The 20,555-nt window shown below is 25.9% G+C and overlaps 2 protein-coding genes across 5 annotated transcripts; one reads left to right on the top strand and one right to left on the bottom strand.

Moving 5' to 3' along the window:
• The first annotated feature begins 240 nt into the window (after positions 1 to 240).
• Smurf (SMAD specific E3 ubiquitin protein ligase) lies at positions 241 to 12,148 on the top strand. Of its 2 annotated transcripts, XM_015324491.2 has the most exons (13): positions 241 to 426; positions 1,651 to 1,689; positions 1,768 to 1,876; positions 1,956 to 2,089; positions 2,181 to 2,445; positions 2,526 to 2,989; positions 3,082 to 3,331; positions 3,413 to 3,588; positions 3,655 to 3,842; positions 3,930 to 4,327; positions 4,393 to 4,853; positions 4,929 to 5,121; positions 5,380 to 12,148. In XM_015324491.2, the coding sequence occupies exons 1-12, from the start codon at positions 372 to 374 to the stop codon at positions 5,114 to 5,116; spliced, it is 2,727 nt and encodes a 908-aa protein (XP_015179977.1). In that variant the 5' UTR covers positions 241 to 371; the 3' UTR covers positions 5,117 to 5,121; positions 5,380 to 12,148. The 2 variants fall into 2 exon arrangements, with proteins under 2 accessions (XP_015179977.1, XP_015179970.1); XM_015324484.2 differs by having other exon boundaries at positions 4,929 to 12,148.
• Positions 12,107 to 20,439, bottom strand: eRF1 (eukaryotic release factor 1). Of its 3 annotated transcripts, XM_089177013.1 has the most exons (11): positions 19,892 to 20,435; positions 19,274 to 19,449; positions 19,038 to 19,165; positions 18,741 to 18,895; positions 18,437 to 18,623; positions 18,206 to 18,335; positions 17,895 to 18,115; positions 17,653 to 17,800; positions 17,059 to 17,169; positions 13,509 to 13,525; positions 12,107 to 12,687 (listed from the first exon to the last, which is right to left on the bottom strand). In XM_089177013.1, the coding sequence occupies exons 1-9, from the start codon at positions 19,975 to 19,977 to the stop codon at positions 17,090 to 17,092; spliced, it is 1,311 nt and encodes a 436-aa protein (XP_089033139.1). In that variant the 5' UTR covers positions 19,978 to 20,435; the 3' UTR covers positions 12,107 to 12,687; positions 13,509 to 13,525; positions 17,059 to 17,089. The 3 variants fall into 3 exon arrangements, with proteins under 3 accessions (XP_089033139.1, XP_089033138.1, XP_089033140.1); XM_089177012.1 differs by lacking the exons at positions 13,509 to 13,525; positions 17,059 to 17,169 and having other exon boundaries at positions 19,892 to 20,131; positions 20,280 to 20,439; XM_089177014.1 differs by lacking the exon at positions 13,509 to 13,525.
• Positions 20,440 to 20,555: the final 116 nt, after the last annotated feature.

Genomic DNA, 20,555 nt, shown 5'->3' with positions numbered 1-20,555 from the left:
AAATTGTAATATAATAAAAAAAAAGAGAGACTAACACAAACTCTCGACAAATTAATAAAAAAAAATATATAAAACAATAATCACGTTAAATGACAATAAAAAAATTAATATATTATTAAAACAAACCGGACAATTGAAACTGGCGGGCAAAATCTCGAAGTAACGATACAAGAAAATGGCGACTAAATTCTCGCGATATATCGAAGCGGTAGTTAAATTAAATCGAGAATCGTATTGAGTCGATCACAGGTCAGTCGATCGTAGATCGTTGCGCGTGTGTGATGTATATTATCGCGTAAGAAAATATATACTTTTATTTACTAATTTAGTGTGCCGATGTGCGGTTAAATATCGTTAAATGTTTGTGAAAAATGTCGAATCCCGGCGGTAGCAGGAGGAACGGAGCAATGAAGATTCGTTTGACGAGTGAGTGAAATAATAGGATTTGGAACCTAACTGTGATACCAATCCATGTCGTGTGGTATCGTGGATAGAAGAAGGAGAGAAGTAGCGTGAAAGTTGGCCTAACTCACAACTTGCACGCGACTCCGATCCTTCTTCCTTTTTTTTTTTCTATCCATCATCCGCAATCCTTCTTTTTCCTACCTTCCTTTCGTTAGGTTCGTTCACTTTAACCTTATCCACTCGTACACCTACACACACACACACACACACACATACATACATACATACATACACACACCATTTATTACCCTTATTATTATCATCCTCATATACGCGTTTAATTTCTTTTTTACTTTCTATAAACGAAATAATTATTTTATTTGAATTTAAACATAACCTGTACAGTGCATTCGATAAATGTCAAAATGCAACTATTATTTCAATTATTTTTTTTTTTAAACAGATCCTTTTTCTTTTCTCACTCTCTTTCTGTCTCTCTCTTTCTCTTCACCCCACCTTAAGACTCATTTAATACTCCTCTTACTATGATTTTCATTCTTTTGGTTATGGCAACTCCCTGACAGAGGTCAAAACCCCACGGATAGGAACGCTCCGGGAGGGCTCCTTCGAGAAGGACGTTCGTTTCCTCTCAATCGAAGTTCATTCTTTCCTATCTACTCTCGATTTAATTATTTATTCTCTCTCCCCTACTATCATTGCTCTTCCCTCGATTATACGCCTATAGTGTGTAACCGATTGAAACGATCTACAAATTGTATCAATCATCTTTATTACAAATTTGTATACCCATTTTTTATACAATCCTTTATTTTCACAATTTTTTCTAATATCAATTTCTAATATAGTTTTAATAAATTATTTATCAATTTTGTAAATTATTAAAATATATATATATTTAATTGCAATTGAATGTGATATAGGGTATATATGAAGTATAATATTATTAGAATGCTTCATTTTTTTTCATTCTACTCAGATAAAAGAAACTTCATCAAACATGATATTAAACGTTGTTTTCCAACAAGGCTTTTAATTAATCCTTTGAACTTTTTAAATCTTCTCTTTCTTATCATTTATTTACCATTACTTTTATGTTTTACTATGAAATAACATTCTGTTAACTTTTCAATATGGTAGTAATATATCAAAATATGGTTTGTAATGAACAACTTTAAAAAGAGAATTCAATCTAACATTTAAATAACAACATTTTCATATTTTCAGTTTTATGTGCCCGTAATCTTGCTAGAAAAGATCTATTTCGTGAGTATTATTTACAATGTGCATTAACTTTGTATTTTTCATCAAAGTATTACAATTAAAATAATAATTTGTATTTAGGCCTGCCTGATCCTTTTGCTAAAATAACAGTTGATGGTTCCGGTCAGTGTCACAGTACAGATACTTGCAAGGCCACATTAGCTCCAAAATGGAATCAACACTATGATTTGTAAATAATTGTTTATCATAAAGTTAAATTACATTTATCTATCTCATGTATATATTATATGAAAATTATATTTGTACAGATACATTGGGAAAAATGATGGCATAACGATATCAGTTTGGAATCATAGAAAAATCCATAAGAAACAAGGTGGCGGTTTTTTAGGATGTGTGCGTATATTATCAAACACGATACAAAGATTGAAAGATACCGGATGTAAGTTGTTAACATTATTTTGGTTGTTGCTATCTTCAAATTATCAATCATAGATAATATTATAAAAAGTAAATATATTATCTACTTTCAGATCAACGTTTAGACCTTTGCAAAGCTCATTCCGAAGATACAGATGTTGTCAAAGGGCAAATAGTTGTATCTTTGTTATCTAGAGATGGACATAACGGTGCTGTGAGTAACACGGTTGTCCATAATGCTGTAGTTGATGTTCTTGGTGATTTGAGTTGTCCAACTGACCTACCAGATGGTTGGGAAGAAAGAAGAACTCAAAGAGGAAGATTATATTATATTAATCATTATACCAGAACAACACAATGGATACGTCCAAATAATCGGTATTATTGTTGTTTTAAATATTCAAAATAATTACAACTTTTATTAGTTCAATTTTTCTAATATTTGTTGTTTCTATTAGGCCTAGCAATGCTATCATACCGACCACTCCAGAACCACCACCATTACCTAATTCAGAGCCTACTTCTCCCAGTGGCAGTGGTAGTCCACCAAATGTGAGAACAGACAGTCCTACTGTTTTACAAAGTACACCAGAATGGAATGGAGAAGGAACATCTAGCAGAACTCCGAGCAGAGATAGTTCAGCTCAAAATACTCCTAGGAATACACCAACGCAACAACAAAATAGGAGTCAACAAAGTCAACAGCATATAAGAAATACTCCCCCGTCGTCTGCAATAAGAGATCGACGACCTGTTAGAAGCAACGATGAACAAGATGGAAATCAAAATAGTCGTATAGAACGTTCTAACAACGGTCAACCACGAAGGCCTAATCGAAGCAACAGAAATAGGAATAATGCAGTGCTCAGTGCTGAAAGAAGAAATGAATCTCTTCAACCTACGGATTTACCCCGAGGATATGGTACATTAAATAAATATCTAATTTTTAATAATAAATTATTTGATCATATTGAATGTATACTTAAAAAAAAACGTAATATTTATTTTCTATAGAAATGAGGAAAACTCAACAAGGACAAGTATATTTTTATCATGTTCCAACTGGAACATCAACGTGGCATGATCCCCGAATACCACGTGATTTACCAGCCAATGAATTAACAACCGAACTTGGTCCATTACCCAGTGGATGGGAAATGAGACAAACTCAAAGTGGACGTGTATATTTTGTAGATCATAACAACAGAACAACACAATTTACAGATCCTCGGCTCTCTAGCCAAATCATAAGTAATCTATTGAAGTAAGTTTTTACATTTATTGATATTCTTACAAATTAACAGTCGTATAATTAACAAAATTTAACGTTTGAATTAATTATCAGTAGGAGGCAAAACAATAGCACGAACAATCAAGTTTCTGGAAATCCTAATAATTCACCTGCAGCAACTAATGAATCAGTAGCAGTAGAGACTCCTGTATCATCTATACCACCACAAATTTCTACTAATCAACAAAGGCCAAGAATTGAAAATGGAAGCAATAATAATTCACCTACGTGTAAGTTTAAATAATAAAATAATTATTTCATTAATTTTATTTATTAAATATATTATTTTACATTAGTGGAAACTTCAACACCGCCAACGCAAACTGTATCAGATTTGCCAAAAGAACTTATGGAAAGTGAACTTCTTCCAAAATATAAGCGGGATTTAGTAGCTAAATTAAAATGTCTAAGGGCAGAATTAAATGCACTTCAACCACAAAGTGGACATTGTAGATTGGAAGTATCAAGAAATGAAATATTTGAAGTAAATAGAATATTATTTTCAATATGAAATATTTACAATATTTCATTTTAATTGGATTTGTATTAAAATTATTTTGATCTCTTTTAGGAATCTTATAGGCTGATTATGAAAATGCGTCCAAAAGATATGCGTAAAAGACTTATGGTTAAATTTAGAGGAGAAGAAGGTCTCGATTATGGTGGAGTAGCACGAGAATGGCTTTATTTATTATCCCATGAAATGTTAAACCCTCAATATGGACTGTTTCAATATTCAAGAGATGACAATTACACATTACAAATAAATCCAGATTCAGGAATAAATCCAGAACATTTATCATATTTTCATTTTGCTGGAAGAATCATAGGAATAGCAGTTTTTCATGGTCATCATATAGATGGTGGTTTCACCACGCCATTCTATAAGATGCTACTTAATAAAGCCATTACTCTTAGTGATATAGAAGGTGTTGATCCTGAGTTACACAGAAGTCTTACATGGATGTTGTAAGTAAACAATTACATTATCTTTCAAAAAAATATTCTAATATTTCTTTTTTTTATGTTAACAGAGAAAATAGCATAGATGGTGTATTGGATGCCACATTTTCTGTCGAACACAGTAGTTTTGGTGTCTTGAAAAATCACGAATTAAAACCTGGTGGAAAAGATATACAAGTAACAGAAGAAAACAAAAGGGAATATGTTCGTTTATACGTTAATTATCGATTTATGCGTGGAATCGAACAACAATTTTTAGCGTTACAAAAAGGTTTTCATGAATTGATTCCCCCATCATTGTTAAGACCATTCGATGAACGTGAATTGGAATTAGTTATTGGAGGTTTAGGTACTATCGATATAAATGATTGGAAATTGCATACAAGATTAAAACATTGTACACCCGATACACCTGTAGTCAAGTGGTTCTGGCAAATAGTTGAATCTTATGGAGAAGAAATGAGAGCAAGATTACTTCAATTTGTCACTGGTAGTTCAAGAGTACCATTACAAGGATTCAAGGCTTTACAAGGTAATGATATATTACAAAAAGATAAACAAAACATTAATGTATTATTACAATGAACTGTTTATTTCTGTTCTAAAGGCTCAACGGGAGCTTCAGGTCCACGTCTTTTCACAATTCATGCTGTAGATGCACCTAGTGAAAATTTGCCAAAAGCACATACTTGTTTTAACAGGATAGATATTCCACAAAGTTATCCGTGTTATCAGAAAATGTTGGATAAACTTACACAAGCTGTTGAAGAAACTTGTGGATTTGCTGTTGAATAAATAAGGTATGTGTATTTGTTAAATACACCTCTCCAACATCATCACAAAATTTTTGAGTATTACTCTATAAGAAACTCTTTTTCTTTTTCTTTCATTCTTTTTCTCTCATTCTATATTATATTCAAATAAAAATAAACATTTATATATTAATAGAAAAAGTTCGACAACAAAAAAAAAAATACAACCCGAATGATATTACTAAAAAAAAAAAAAGCACAAAAACTACAAAACATTTTTAAATATATATTTTTAATATTTCACAGGATTTGATTATAAGTTTGCAGATTTCTTATACTGACACAATTATCTCCAACATACCCCATCACTGCCCAATACATTCATATATTTGTGTCTAATACTTTGTTTTCATTGTAAATGCACAAATAAGATGATATGTTGGAGTATTCCTAATACTTTTTTTTTTATTACAAACATGGACTGAAATTTTACAATACTGTTTATTTAAAAACAAAAACAAACAAATTGACTACACATAAAAATGAATTCATGCATGTAGTAGTATGTAATAACTGCCTCTAATAGTTTTTGATATACTTAATCAAATAAGTATAAACGAAACTATAATAGAATGCAGGTGTCAATTAATCCCTATAATCATCTATTTTTGGAATAGCACAAAATTAAAAATGTACAGTCAGATTAAATAATAGTTATTGTAAAAAAAAAAAATTATTGTTCTAATGAATATAATTAATATAATATTAGATAGTTAAACAGTGATGGGAAACTAGTATTTGAATTGTATTATTTATAGTGGTCCATGGTGTCTATGGGAAATATGAATAGAATTTGTATATATGTATCAGTATAATTATGAAGGCAGTTATGAAGTATATTTCTGTCATACGTAATAATTACTCCAGCAGAGAAAAACATTTTAGTTTAATTAATAACATGAAAAAAAAATTAAATATATACATAAATATATATATAACAATGTACTTTACAAGTGCATTCAAAATTTAAGTATAAAAATGAAATGAAAATTGAAATGTTTAAAAGTACGTTTTCGCATTTAAATTCAGCGAAGTATAAAAAAGTAAAATTACTTTATTAAATAATCATAAGTTAACATAAAAAATTAGTTAATTTATTTTTTAAACGAAGATAATTTTCTCTCTGGATTTTTCTGCAATATAACACTTATGTTGAAAAATTGCTAATTGCAATTAATAAGAGTTGTTATTGCTGTGCAAATTATGACATAAATATTATTATTATTTTATTATTATTATTATTATTATTATTATTATTATTATTATTATTATTATTATTATATTATTATTATTATTGCTTGTTCAAAGGTGGTTAGTACCAAACGATATAAACAGGTTGTACATAATTTAGTAAAGCTTAATATAAAAAATGATATAGTAGCGTATAAATGTCTTAATCAAATAGCTGATAAGACATTAAATTTGTTTATTCTAGCATACATTGTGTACACACACACATAGCTTTAATTTAAAATGAAAACATTTAAGAAGAAAAATAGTAAATTTATAAAAACATCATGAAAACACGTGCATCTATTATAATGTGCTTGTATTGAATCTTTTTGCTTGTAATCGCACACATGCCTGTATCTTATATTGAGACAATGGGGTAGGATATTATAGAATAATCTTTTATTTATCATGCAAACCCTTCGTCTAGGTCCTAATATTTTCGACTCAAATATTGTAAAGATATTTAGTATCCCAATAGCACTAATTAATCATTTTGTATTATTATATTATTATGTTATAATATTATGTGCACATAACTGTGATCAAACATATCATAAAAATGAGATTGAATAATGAATGGAATATTTAAAAAAAAAAATAAAAGTAAAAAAAAGAAGAAAAGAAAAGAAAAGAAAGAAAGATATTTTACAGACCATGAAAAATTGGCTGATTGATTATTTCGTTTTGATAAAGTTTTTTTTTTTTTTTTTTTTTTTATTTATATTGTATATATAATTATTTCGGCAATTTTATTTGAAAATGAAAAACGAAAGGCATATTATATGTTTCATCGAAATTATAATAAATTATTATTGTATGTTATTTATAACATTTTTGCAATAGAAAAACATCATTGAATATGTTCATATTTAAGTTTTAGCTAAGTTTACAAAGTATTGTTAACATTCCAAAAATTACTGCCTTTGTATTGTACTTGCATACAAGTAATAATAGGGCGTGGAATGCTAGTAACACTTTATAAGATTGGCTAATAATCAGAAATTAATATTTGCCAATTTTGATTATTATAAAAATGTAATTATTGTTATTCGCATTAACGTTTTATATAAAGATTAGTCACAAAGTTTTATATTTCGAATTTTGGTATTTATTTTAACAAAATAATAAGTTAATGTTGCAATTCGTAGTAAAAAGAAAAAAAGAAAAAAATTATAAATAAAGAAATTATTTTTAAATTAACACACGATATACATTTAAAAAGAAACAAAATTGTATAATTCGTTAGCAACAAAAATTGCAATTTTCAAAAATTGATATAGTATTATTCATAATTAGATATAAATTACGACTAAAGCAGTAAACGGACAACAGAATGGATATTAAAGAAATATTATAATCATATTTATTCACTGTTGCACATAATGATCTTTTTTTTTCTTTTTTTTTTCTTTCAAAAGAAAAGGGTACTAAATTATTAGTTATATAATGCTCTATACTCATTATTAAAATGGAAGAATTTTATTTTCTTTTTTTTTATTTAGATGAGAAGTAGGCCTTAATAGTGCCTTGCATATAGTTACTGCTTATGAGAATTCTAGTGTCAATATATTTTTACGAAAAAGGAAGAATGATGCATTTTTGATCTTCAAATTCAAATATAAATTTCATTGAATAATAATAATAATAATGCTTGATTCATAACATATCAAGATCTTTATAAATATTATTATAGAAATCTTTGCAGAATTTATTATTATATGATTTTCTAATTAATATAAATAATATATACATATTATTAATCAAGATAAAGATACAAATAGTTAAAGAAGTATTTTTAAAAAAGAGATATGTATTAATGCAACAAAAACAACCAAAATTAAATTTCGATTGCTGTTATGTCAAAATGTACAATACCAGAATCACACACAAACACATATATATATACATACTCATATATACATGAAAATATTTTTAAATATTTGAAAAAATAATTCTCTTAGATAAACAAACAAAAATATTTAGATCAATTTACTTACATGATTTTACGAAATTTCGGCAAGTAAATAATAAACTGGTATTGTTCACGTAAAAAAAAAGAAATAAAAATATATATTAAATAATTGTTAAATGCTTTTAGAAAAATAAAAAAAAAGATGTTAGATTTATGAATTTAATTGAAACTTCGTGTTTCAAAGCAAAGTTTAAAAGGGTGTTTAACAAAATCCAGAAAAATAAGACAATATCATCATTAAGAAAGAAAATACAGTATATGACATAGTGATAAAAATTATTTTATCTAAATACTTGTTGTTAGCTCTAACTTCTTAAATAAAAACAAAACAAAAAAAAGAAACAAAATAATAATGGAAATCTATATTCATAAGTATGTAAAATGCAGTCAAAAAAAAAAAATGCATGTTATTATTATCAAATATTTTGAAATACAATAATGAACATTTTGTCATCTAGAATTAAATTACAAATCACGAATTATCAATTGCGCTCTATCACAATTTTTATTAACAATCTTATATAATGATTTATTTATTGTATATTTCATTATTGATAGTTCTCGAATATATTATACAACACGTTTTCTTATTTCCAACATTGTTCGTTTACGATAGCTGAGTCAATATCTGTAAAATTCATGTGGTATCAATTGTCATTTCTTAGTCCGTCAAATGGTTCGACTAAGAAGAAGAAGAAGAAGAAGAATGGTTAAAATGGCCAATTGTATTAGAGAGAGAATATATAGTACTGTTAATAAATTAAGAATCGTTTAACATAAAAAAAAATTAAACGATTTCATATTAGAGTATATCAAACTCTCAATTCATCGATCTGCCGCTGTTCATTGATATAGTATATATATTAATGAAACAGTAAATATATTGTTATTAAACGATTATATCTCTTACTATTATTGCTAATATTGGCGTTGTTACTAGTATCATTCTTATGTATAACGTTCGACGGACAACTGTAAATACATCTTTTCCTTTTGTATTTTGGATGAAATGTATATTTTAATAAAATGTCCAAAGGTACGAATTCTCTTAACTCTGCATAGTTTTCATTATTTTTTTAATACTGTGTTGTTTCTATTTAAAACAAAATAAATAATCTTCAAATTCGGTAAAGTAAAACTTTTGAAATACTCTGTATATTTTATATCTTCATCTTCAAATAATCAATTCTTAGGAATATAAGTAATAAACAATAAGTTGAAATGTAAAATAATTGTTAATTGATTATTTATTTACGAATGGAAATTACGAATTGTTAATGGTACAAATAATAATAAACATTTCAAGATTTAACTTACCTTTTAAAAATGAAAACAGCTGACAGTGGAACACACAAGACTTTGGGGCCTGGTTGAGACATCAAAATTTGACTAAAAGAATTATTCGTTTGTTTAAACAAATAATAAATATATATATATATATATATATATATATATAAATAAAAATGTATATGAATAATATTATATATTTATTTGAAAACTCGAGGAATGTAATGATATATTGAGAGCATCCGTACATAGCAACATCATACCTACATAATGTGCAAACTCTTTGATATAAGAATTATTTGTACATTTTTAAAATCGTTCTTCTTTTGTAATTGTTTATATATATATACATATATTCAATTTACATTATTATTCGTGGCACACCTAAATCATTTCACACAAACATTTTTCTTTATTTATTTTTTTCTTTTTTTTTTTTTTTTAATCAAATATATTTATTAATCACAGTAATATAACGTTAAATGAATATACTATATCGTATTATCATTTGAAGATGGTCACCTGACTACCGCAGGATTCAATTAGTAACCAATCAAATATCAGCTGCCATATTGCGCGCCAATATTTTCTATTTAAATTCTTAAATGAATACTTTTCCTCATTTATTGCATATTATCAAACAAATATATTTTTCTTTAAAAAATTTGATGTTTCATTTTGGAATATTACCTAATGGTGAATTGTTTGAATGAATATATAAAAGTATGCTCCTTGACTCCTCGTGATAGGCTATAACTCGTACGTACTAATACGAAAGAATCTTCTCTGCATAAATATAATGTGTATACAAAATTAAAAATTAAGTCTATTGGTCTTTCTTTTCTTTTGTTTTTTTGTTTTTTTTTTCGTGAATATTATGAAACGTTTATCGAACGGAAATTTATTATCGAATGAAAGATAATAAATCATGAGATGATTGAGATATTACATTTGTTCATTCGTTTTAAATGTTAATTGGTCGTTGATCGTATAAGATATACATTTGTAGTAATATTAAAATAGTTTGAAAATAATCTATGAACTTCTAAATGTATTTTTTTTATGAGCTAATAGTAATGTAAACAACGAACAGTTTCAAATTATAAAAACTTATTTTAATAATAGATATTGTGCTCGGTGATGATACCTTATTGCGTCATTTTCTATTCGGCAGTGTAAATATCTTCATTTTCATCAAAATGATTCTAATGTTTATGAATTTTTAATGACTATAATTTTCAATTCATCTGTTTCAGAATTAAATGATGCCTAATTAAAAAATTTCATACATATATATATATATATATATACATGTTTGTATATATTTCGTAATGTAATATTTTCTCTACAATATTTCAATGATTATTCAACGAATAATTGATAACATTTAAAAATGTTGAAGACAAAATTAATCTAAAAATTTTCTTTAAAAAAAAAAAAATAAGAAAATAATGAATAAGCGTAATATTATTAAAGACACCTACAAACAACACAAAGTATTTGTTGTGTTCAAAAATATTAATTATATTTTTATTCAAGATACATTTAAATCACGGGCTCTTTTTAAAATCTTTGATATAGTATTTTATAGGATTTATTAATTTGAAACATTCAAGAATTTCTTTCATTTCAATTTCAATTTAAAAAATAAAAAAATAAAAGACTGAATTATAACATTTACTTCTTTTTTTTGTTAATCTATTAAAAATTCGTTGTACACGACAGCAAAAATCATACTTTTTAATTTTTTTTATTAATCTTGCTCATCGTAAAATAGTACTTTAGGATATATATATGCCTTGCACAGAATTAATTGTAATGCAAATGAAATTATTATATGAACAGACTCATCATGTTTATCGAAAATTTTACAACATTAAAAAAAAATATTTCTTATAATATTTTTTCTTTCTTTCTTTTTTTTTTTTTTATATAAAGGATACATATTGCCAACATCGCACATTGCATTCTCTTCACATTTATACATTTACAGTACTGTTTATTACAAAGGCATTGTACAAATAAGCAAGAGAAATTAAAAATTTAATTATAATATTTTGTAATATCTTTAGTAACTGTTATTCTTACCATCGAGGTGTACCTCTTCAACAATTAAGAGATTAAATTGATACGCTTATAAAGCATTTGTTATGTACAGTCTCTTGGGTGTACAAAATCTAATAATCGCGAGCCAGCAATAAAGCAATATCAATTTTTTGTTAAGAAACTGTTCCTTACATTTGTATGTGTATCACTCATTAAGACGGAAAGATTTTGTTTCTCCTAAGGCAACTGTGCCATTAAAAATTTATGTATTATGTACAGAGCTTTTTTTTTATTATTCATATGAATTTTGCAATTGGTATAGAATGCACGATACGCACATTTAAGTTTATGACAATCATTTTATTACAGCTCAGCTATGATCGTATATGAACAAAAAATTACGCTAGAACTGTATTTATGAACATCTGATAATCATTTGTTTTTTTTTTTGGTTTTTTTTTTTTTTTTTTTTTTTTTTAATAGCACGATGACAAGATGATAAACATCGATGTGATAGAAAATGATATATCTCAAATCATATAATTGCTGTAACAATTCTACATGGTACCGTTGTTGTTTGAGCAAGTAATTAAATAAATCCATGTGAATAATCAAAGAACATAGTAGGTAATGTGTGGAGTAGGCAGATATCAAGCTGGCTTAATTAAGTGTCACAGTCTTCGAGTTGCCTTTGTTGTTTTTAACAGGTATGAACCATGTTACCAACGCACCATTTTTCCGCACTGTCCCCTGTGTAAAATTGCTAGCTGCTTGATGTTCACAATAATTTCCTGATGATACCCTATGTACCACATCAAATAATTATTTTGCAACGTGCTTCTTTGCATACTTTTCTTGAAATATAATGCAAAGAGGAACGTAATATTTTCCATTTCAAAGCTAAGAGGATCGTGTTTTTGTCAAATCAGGGATTTAATAGTCATCCAGATCGAAATTATCAATTTCATTTTCTTCCAGCTGCAAATTCTGAAAGTCCACTTTGTAACGTAGAATACCTGCAAAACAACATATGAATGCTTATTATTAAATAAATAATACATTGAATATTAGTTCATATATAAATATCTGTTAAAAATAACAAATTATTATTATTTTAACTCAAGTTTATGATGTTGTTAGTAATAAAACAGTGCTTTTGTAAGTTTTATTTTTTATTTTTATAATACATTTAATTCCATTTGATATCAAAAAGAAATATTCACATTAAAAAAACACTGTTTTTTTTTTTTTTTTTTTAATAATAATTTAAGACCATTAACATAAAAAGAAAACAAAATTATATATGTATACATATATATTAAATTTATCTACTTATTTTTATGATATGTAAAATAAATATTTTGTAAAAGTTAAAATATTGAATGCATGAACAATAATTATATAGATTAACAATTGTAAAGTATTACTTTATGTGAATGTTATACATAGTGTAATGGATTTTTTTTTTTATTCAATAATAAATTATTATTCGAATGGATAAATATCAAATTTATATTGTAAATTGGCAATTAATTAACTATTGCTCCATTGCTTCTAATAGCTGCTAAAAGGGATTTCTACAATAAGTTAATTATTTTTATATTTATAAGAAAAAAAATGAAAATATCTACTTCATGATCTATAAATAAAATACTTCTATATTGTAATAATACCAAACATTTCCTGCAAACAATGTATAACATTCTAAAATATTACAAAAATAAATCTTCTAAAATATCGACAAAAAAACCAAACATTCTAAAATATTAGAAAAATAAAGAATTATTTTACTTTTTTTTTTCTTGTTACTAGTCTTAATAAAAAGCAAGTACTGTACCTTTCCCAGTATGCGAGCTAACAGAAACAAGACTTTAATTAGTACTTCTCAAAAATAGGAGCTCTGTTAAGCATTGTGAGAATGTTACAATTATTTATAATTTATTTCCATTGCCAAAGTATTAACATGAATATAAAAATTTATATTAAATAAATATTATTAAAGAGTAAACGTGACATCATAAATCATAATATTAGTTTAATATAAATAACTTCAATAATATAAAAAAAAAAGAAAACAAATTATATTTATCCTATAATTTAATACATTTGTTAAAACAATGCCATAGCTCATACTTTATTAATTCAAGCAATTTGAACGCAATAAATTAAAAAAATAAATAAATAAAAGCTATTAAAATCTATTAGATAAAACTATAATACTGTTATTGTGTTACTTTAGCAATGGATTTAATCTATAATTGTTTATAGCGTAGCATGCAACAAGCGATACTTAATAATTTTCATTTATGCACTTTACTTAATAATCGATTCATTGTGTATATTCGTATATCTTACTATTTGTGATAGGAATGCCAGAAAAAGTATAATGTATATTTTTTGATAAATAAATACAACAAATGTGAAATAAAATAAATACGATGAAAATTAAACTTTAACGTAATTTGGAAAATATATATATATATATAATTTGAAATTTCTAAAATATATACTGTGCAAGATATAAAAATAAAATCAATCGAGCACACAAATATATTATAATATTAAGTATAAAACTAACATTTTGAATATATTAAGCATCAAATATAGTAATTATAGTAACATAGTGCAAAAGCAACATTGTTTAATGAAATAAAATAAAAAAAATAACAAATATAGATTCCACATATTTTTCTAAAGGAATATGATGTAAAAATATAAAATAAGAAAAAAGGTGTTATAAATAAAAAAAAATCAAATTTGTTTGAATATTTCTGAGTGTGCTTTAAAATAGAGAATATCTATATCTAATGTAAAATTTGCCACCGGTTTACTAATAATGCAACTCTCTTTTCTCACATTTATAAAAATATAATAATTAAGTTAAATAAAAAATTAGAACTTGTTTTATTTTGTTATAAAGTTATGGTGATTGCTAAAAAGACTTAGAATGTAAAATAGATTTACACAACATTCTTAAATATAGGATGATAATATTAACAAAGAAGAAGCTTCATATCTCAACGAGAATATATATAAAACCTTTATTTATTTAAAACAAGTGACTTACACACTGTTGTGATAGTCACTGGCTTTGTTTTTTTTTTTTTTTTTTTTTTTTTTTTTTTTTATAAAAAATGCCAAGGATGCATTTTAAATCTAGACTACATATATTGTAAGAAAACCAGTAATTAATAATTATTAGTACAATTACAATAGTTGTTCCCATAAAGGGTAACAAAGAGATAATAATTATTAGTAAAGTTCTTAGTATATTATTCATTATTCATGTGAGTTAACGAAATTTTCATTTGAATAATCAGACTTTAGTTAGAGAACAGCTTTTTTTTTTTTTATGAATTCATACCGCGTTATTAAAACAGGCTTTCTTTAGTACAATAAAAAGTGTAAACAAGCATTAAAATGGTTTTACACTTTGTGTATCTTACAGATTAAGAAATTGAAACAATTACAAGATTATAGCTACTATATTGAATTATTTGAGAATTATTATACTATAGCATAAATATTATTTTAATCCAATCTCGGATTTTCTTAAATTCTTTAATATTGACTTTTTTATTATAATGAAAGCCAATATCTAGATTGTAACTTCGTGATATCGCAGACATTCTTTTTTTGTACTGTAAAGATGCATTAAATTCTTTCTTTATAAATCCATTCAAAAAATATATCTATGCAGTGCAGTTGTTATATATTAGAAATTAAAACTACGTTCATTTTAAAAACGATTTTCTTTTTTTGTTCTTGTGTAGCCACACAACAAAAAGACTTTTCATTTATAATCTATAGAAATAATACTATTAATATATTCTTTATCTAACAAATTACATATGTTTTGTAATAGTGAAATAATTTGACTAAACTTGCAATCACCGTTTTTAACATCATTCTAGTTAGTTCTCATATAGCTTTAACTTTGTGGTGTATACTTACATACATAAATATTTAATATGATAAAAATGAATTAGAATTAATAGAATCTTATCAATTTGAAAACCATTACATCTTTTCTACAATACGAGTTTTAAATACTCTGAATAAACACATGCACATTCATCTAAAAAATAGTTGTATTTTTTTTCTTGTTTTTTTTTTTTTTAAATAATATTGATGAATCTGTTTCCTCGTGTGTTATAATTCTTTCTACATGTGCAACATAGAAAAATTAAACATTTTAAAACATCATCATGGTCATTTGATAATATGTAAATAAATAATGCATTTATTTTAAACAATATTCCTACATATTATACTTTGACCTACTTTATTTTATGATTATTATTTAATTTAAACTATATAAAACAAATATGAATCACTAACAAATAGAACTTTTGAACGATACAAAACAAATACAGATTTCCATATTGGAAAAACAGTCTTCTAATATACAATAATAAAATATCTAAATCTTTTTCATTACTCAAATTCTCATCAAAAAGTTAATGAGAATATCAAAAATGAATAAGAATGAATGAAAAAACTGTACCACATACTACGTGTTTAATTATTTGCTAATATTTAATGTGATACAAATGTAATGGTCTAAATTCAGAATGTTTTGTAAAAGATTATATTAGTCCCTATTTTACATTTCTATTCACCTTGTTATTGAAGAAAAACCATTAGACAAAAAAAGCATCTTTCAAATTCAATAACATATCTCTGAATGCAAATTTTGATCTCTGAATTTTGTGTGTTTAATGATTTCACTATCCACATTCAAAATCATTGCAAGAGACATCTATGTACTACTTTTGTACAGAAGAATCAAAACTAAACTATTTAGTGAGAAACTCAATCAAAATAATTGTAAACATTCTGGACAAATTTACTTATATCAAAATTAGGGGCATGCAATATGAATGTCGTACTTTTCTTAGTTTATTATATGTACAGAGTTATAATGAACATAAAACTGCACATATATTTGAATTAATCTAACATGATTATATTAGAAAAATAATTCAAGTTAGTTTTAATCTTTGTTAACATCAATATTATATAGTTATGAAAAAAAGAATAATTTAGATAAATCTTTTTAAATACTTTTTAATAACTTTATAATATTATCTTTTTAATATCTTTTTAATATCTTTTTAATACTTACTTTTTAATACTTTTTAAATATCAATAAAAATGATTTTTTAATTAATGACAATTATTATAAATAGGATATATAACAAGTATTAAGAAATAGGTATTAACCCCTCAATTTATAAGTATATAATATAAGAAAAACAAAACATACAATTTAAAATATGCATCCGATTAACACTAACATTTTGATAAATTTGTCCAGTTTTCTAAATAATAATCTATAATACACAAAGTGTACATGAATGCACTCAAGACAGAGAAACAGCTACCTGGTTGACTTTGAATATCTCATGGATGAAATTAGTAATCATCGAGGTCAACATCATCAAGAGGCTCATCGGCCTGCAGTGACTGGAAGTCAACTTTGTAGCGGAGGATTCCTATATACGAACATATACTCTATAATTAACATTAATGCACCTCATTTCATTACCTTGTCATTTCTTTTAAATTTGTGTTGACAGTGATATTAAAACACATGTTTTTTATCAAAAAATTTAAGTTAACTTTTTTTTAGAAGAAAAAAAAGAATATTTAAATGTTTAATATACCATTTGTTAATAAATTCTAATTAATTAATACACCTTATCCAATAATGTTAATATAATTATAGTGTTTAAAAATACTATTAACACATTCAAAATAAATATTAGTTATCATTTGTTTATATGTACACACAAAACTATCTTTTTATATTTATGTTAAAAAATAAGATATGAAGCCACGAAATATTAGTAATACAAATAATTTTCCACAATTTATATAAACACATAAATTGCTTAAAAAAAAAAAAATAAAATAAAATAAAGATTAACATATTTATTAATATGTACAAAAAGAAGAACCAAAAAAAAAAAACTTACCTCCAATTCCACCGAACCCTCTGACAAATTGTGAACCTTCCTGCGACTTGTCTGTAATAATTTCCAAGGTGGCACCATAATTCTTATAGTGATTCGCAAGCCATTCAAGAAGTGGTTGACACTCCACCAATTCAAGTTCTACTCCGCTCTACAAATTATATATTTAATCGTTACATCTTTTTTTTTTTTTAATATTGTATACGCATATTATAATTAAACGCAAAGGACGACTTTAACTATACCTCTTTATCAGTAAAATGAGTTTTGTCTTTTTCCTGTTCAGGAGTCAAATGTAATATTTTCTCTTCTGCATTTGTATGATTTTTTAAAACGTATCGTTGAATATCTAAATTCTCCCAACAAATTAACGTTTCTACACTACCTAATTCCAAAGCTTTTAATGTATCTTCTACACCAAAACAATATTTTCCAGTATCTTGAGAAATTTCATCAAAATAACGACCTAATAACAACAATTAAAAATAGATTACAATAGGTAAAATATATAATACATTATACAATAGAAGAAAAATATAAATGATTATAATCTTACCAATAAGTTTTTTCTCTTGAATAAATTTAACATTTTGCAAAGATTCCGCTGCTAATTCAATAGCTTGATTAAAACCATTTTCTCCTCCGTAAGACACATCAACTAATTTTATAACTTTAGCTTGCAATCTCTGAAATAATAAAATAATAACAAAACTAAGAGATTAGCTTTTTCTTTTCTTTTTTTTAACAAATGCATTTTGTTTAAATGATTTTTCAAAGATAAACCTACAGGATCAAACATATCTGATTGACTAAGTTCAGTTTTAAAATCGGCACTTCCTGCTAATATCAATCCAGCAATATTAGGCTTATCATTAGTAATGTAAAGTTGCGTAGCAACTTCAGCAACCTTTCTGACATAATTATGTCTTTTTTCCATACGTAACCGAGCAAAACGTAGAGCTGATTGACCTCCCCTACCTAAAATCAAATTTACAATAACATTCATTTGAGAGTGTGAACTTATTAGAATAAATTTATTCATTTTGAATTTATTGCATATTTTAGAGAAAAAAAAAGAATCTTTAAAAAACTTGCCATGTTTTTTCGGTAAGTCAACAGTAAATTTATGTAAAACTTCACGCGTATTTCCTTGTAAAGTACCAAATAAAGCGCCATTACCATCCATGACAATAAAGCCAAATTTATTGTCATCGGCTAGCAATGCAGTAAGGGCTTCTGTGTGAAACTGAAAAATAATTTTAAAAAATTCATATATTTTACATAATATTACAAAAATATAACTTATTCAAATATATAAGATTACATATCAATTGAATAGACTAAACTTGGCACTTATTATGCAACTGTAAAAATAGTATTATATATACCTTATTATCACAAAGATACAAAGACGTATTAATAGGTTTGAAAGGTTCAAAATCAATGTTGACTTTCTTTTCCTTTCCTTCTTCGGTGACAATAGTTCCACAGTATATAACCAGGCCATTCGGAGGCACTAAAATATATAATTATTCGAAAAATATTAAAAATAATATTAATATTATCTATACTTCTAATTTGTATATATATATATATATATATATCATTAAAAATATTATTATACCTTTGGTATATAATTTTAACCTATGTTGTACAGATGTAATTGCACCCAAAACCGATAATCTATTTACACGAGACTTAATATTAGACGCAGTTCCAAATTCATCGGCTAACATTTTGCTCACTCTTGATATTTGGTCTTTAGGGGGTATAATTAATGATATCATACTAGTACCATTCCTAAAAAAAAATAATTATGTTATTAAATTATATGATAAATAATTAAAAAATATAATAGTAGTTTTAATAATTAATCCTATTGTTATACATAAAATAATTCAAAGGAAAACTAACGTACAAATTTCTTTGTTATTAAACAAATTTCAATGACAAAGAAATCAAACAGTATGCTTCATCATTGAGTTATGACCATTACAAAAAATATATATATGCAATAACATTAAAAAATAATTTATAAAGCTTCTAATATCATAGAAAATATATTTATACTGAAAAAAACATCATAAGACTAAAAAACATAATGTATCTCAACATTTAATCAAATTCACTCTATATATGTATATACCACGTTTTACTTAAACCATATGCCAGAATATTAAATAAAATATTCGTTTGGGTATTTAAAGGAAAAAAAAAGAAAAATTATCGTCGACCTACTTACCCTCTAGCCATTTCAAGACTCTTTATAAGTTTCTTTATTTTCCAAATCTCGACATTGCGGTCGGCAGAAGTTTCTTCGTTAGACATTGCTGTACGTAGAGAGTCGCGTGGTCGCGGCTTCTGAGATCTTCTGAATAATGTTTCGATAGATGGAAGTTCGAAGTTTTATCGAAGGAAGTTCAATAAAAGTGCCCGCCTAATAAAATTGTCCTACCGAAAACCGGGCACCACAGGTTCGCTTCTGAAACGTATGGCCAATCATTTACCGACGTTTCTGCTTTGATCCAGTTCATACCAGATTATGTCAGAGAACGTGCTCAACATAACGTGTACACGTTGTACTTTGAACAAGTCTTAAAGTTGAAATATACACCGCACGATTGACTCACTTTATATGTATTTTCTGTATTTTCCTTTCTACGATCGTCTAGCCACGTGCGAGTCTTCTTTTTAACGTCTACACCTTCTAAACGCAAATACCACAAAATGGGAAGCAAAGACTGGAAGTTATATGCGCGAACGATGTTCCATTTCGTTGAGCGTACAATGCGCAACTAACATTTGTACGCGGCTTTATACTCGTCAAACGCCTTAAGACCAGTTTTGAGTTGACCAATGGCATGCTCCTTATAAACTCAGAATATGACTTTAACCAATCGCAACGC

The sequence above is a fragment of the Polistes dominula genome, unplaced genomic scaffold (assembly GCF_049000335.1).
Source record: "Polistes dominula isolate Pdom_NZ unplaced genomic scaffold, Pdom_raw_medaka contig_12, whole genome shotgun sequence".
Classification (NCBI taxonomy): Eukaryota; Metazoa; Arthropoda; class Insecta; order Hymenoptera; family Vespidae; genus Polistes; species Polistes dominula.
The sequence above is the reverse complement of the archived record's forward strand: the minus strand, read 5'-3'. Positions and strand labels throughout refer to the sequence as shown.

Bases quoted from the DNA above. Each gene is read 5' to 3' on its own strand.
- Smurf (XM_015324491.2), top strand. From the start codon at position 372: ATGTCGAATCCCGGCGGTAGCAGGAGGAACGGAGCAATGAAGATTCGT. The intron at 427-1,650 runs GTGAGTGAAATA...TCATATTTTCAG, and splicing joins AATGAAGATTCGTTTGACGA to TTTTATGTGCCCGTAATCTT. The intron at 4,854-4,928 runs GTAATGATATAT...TCTGTTCTAAAG, and splicing joins AGGATTCAAGGCTTTACAAG to GCTCAACGGGAGCTTCAGGT.
- eRF1 (XM_089177012.1), bottom strand. From the start codon at position 19,977: ATGTCTAACGAAGAAACTTCTGCCGACCGCAATGTCGAGATTTGGAAA. The intron at 19,450-19,891 runs GTAAGTAGGTCG...ATTTTTTTTTAG, and splicing joins AGTCTTGAAATGGCTAGAGG to GAATGGTACTAGTATGATAT. The intron at 18,116-18,205 runs GTAAGATTATAA...TGTTGTTATTAG, and splicing joins TCAAGAGAAAAAACTTATTG to GTCGTTATTTTGATGAAATT.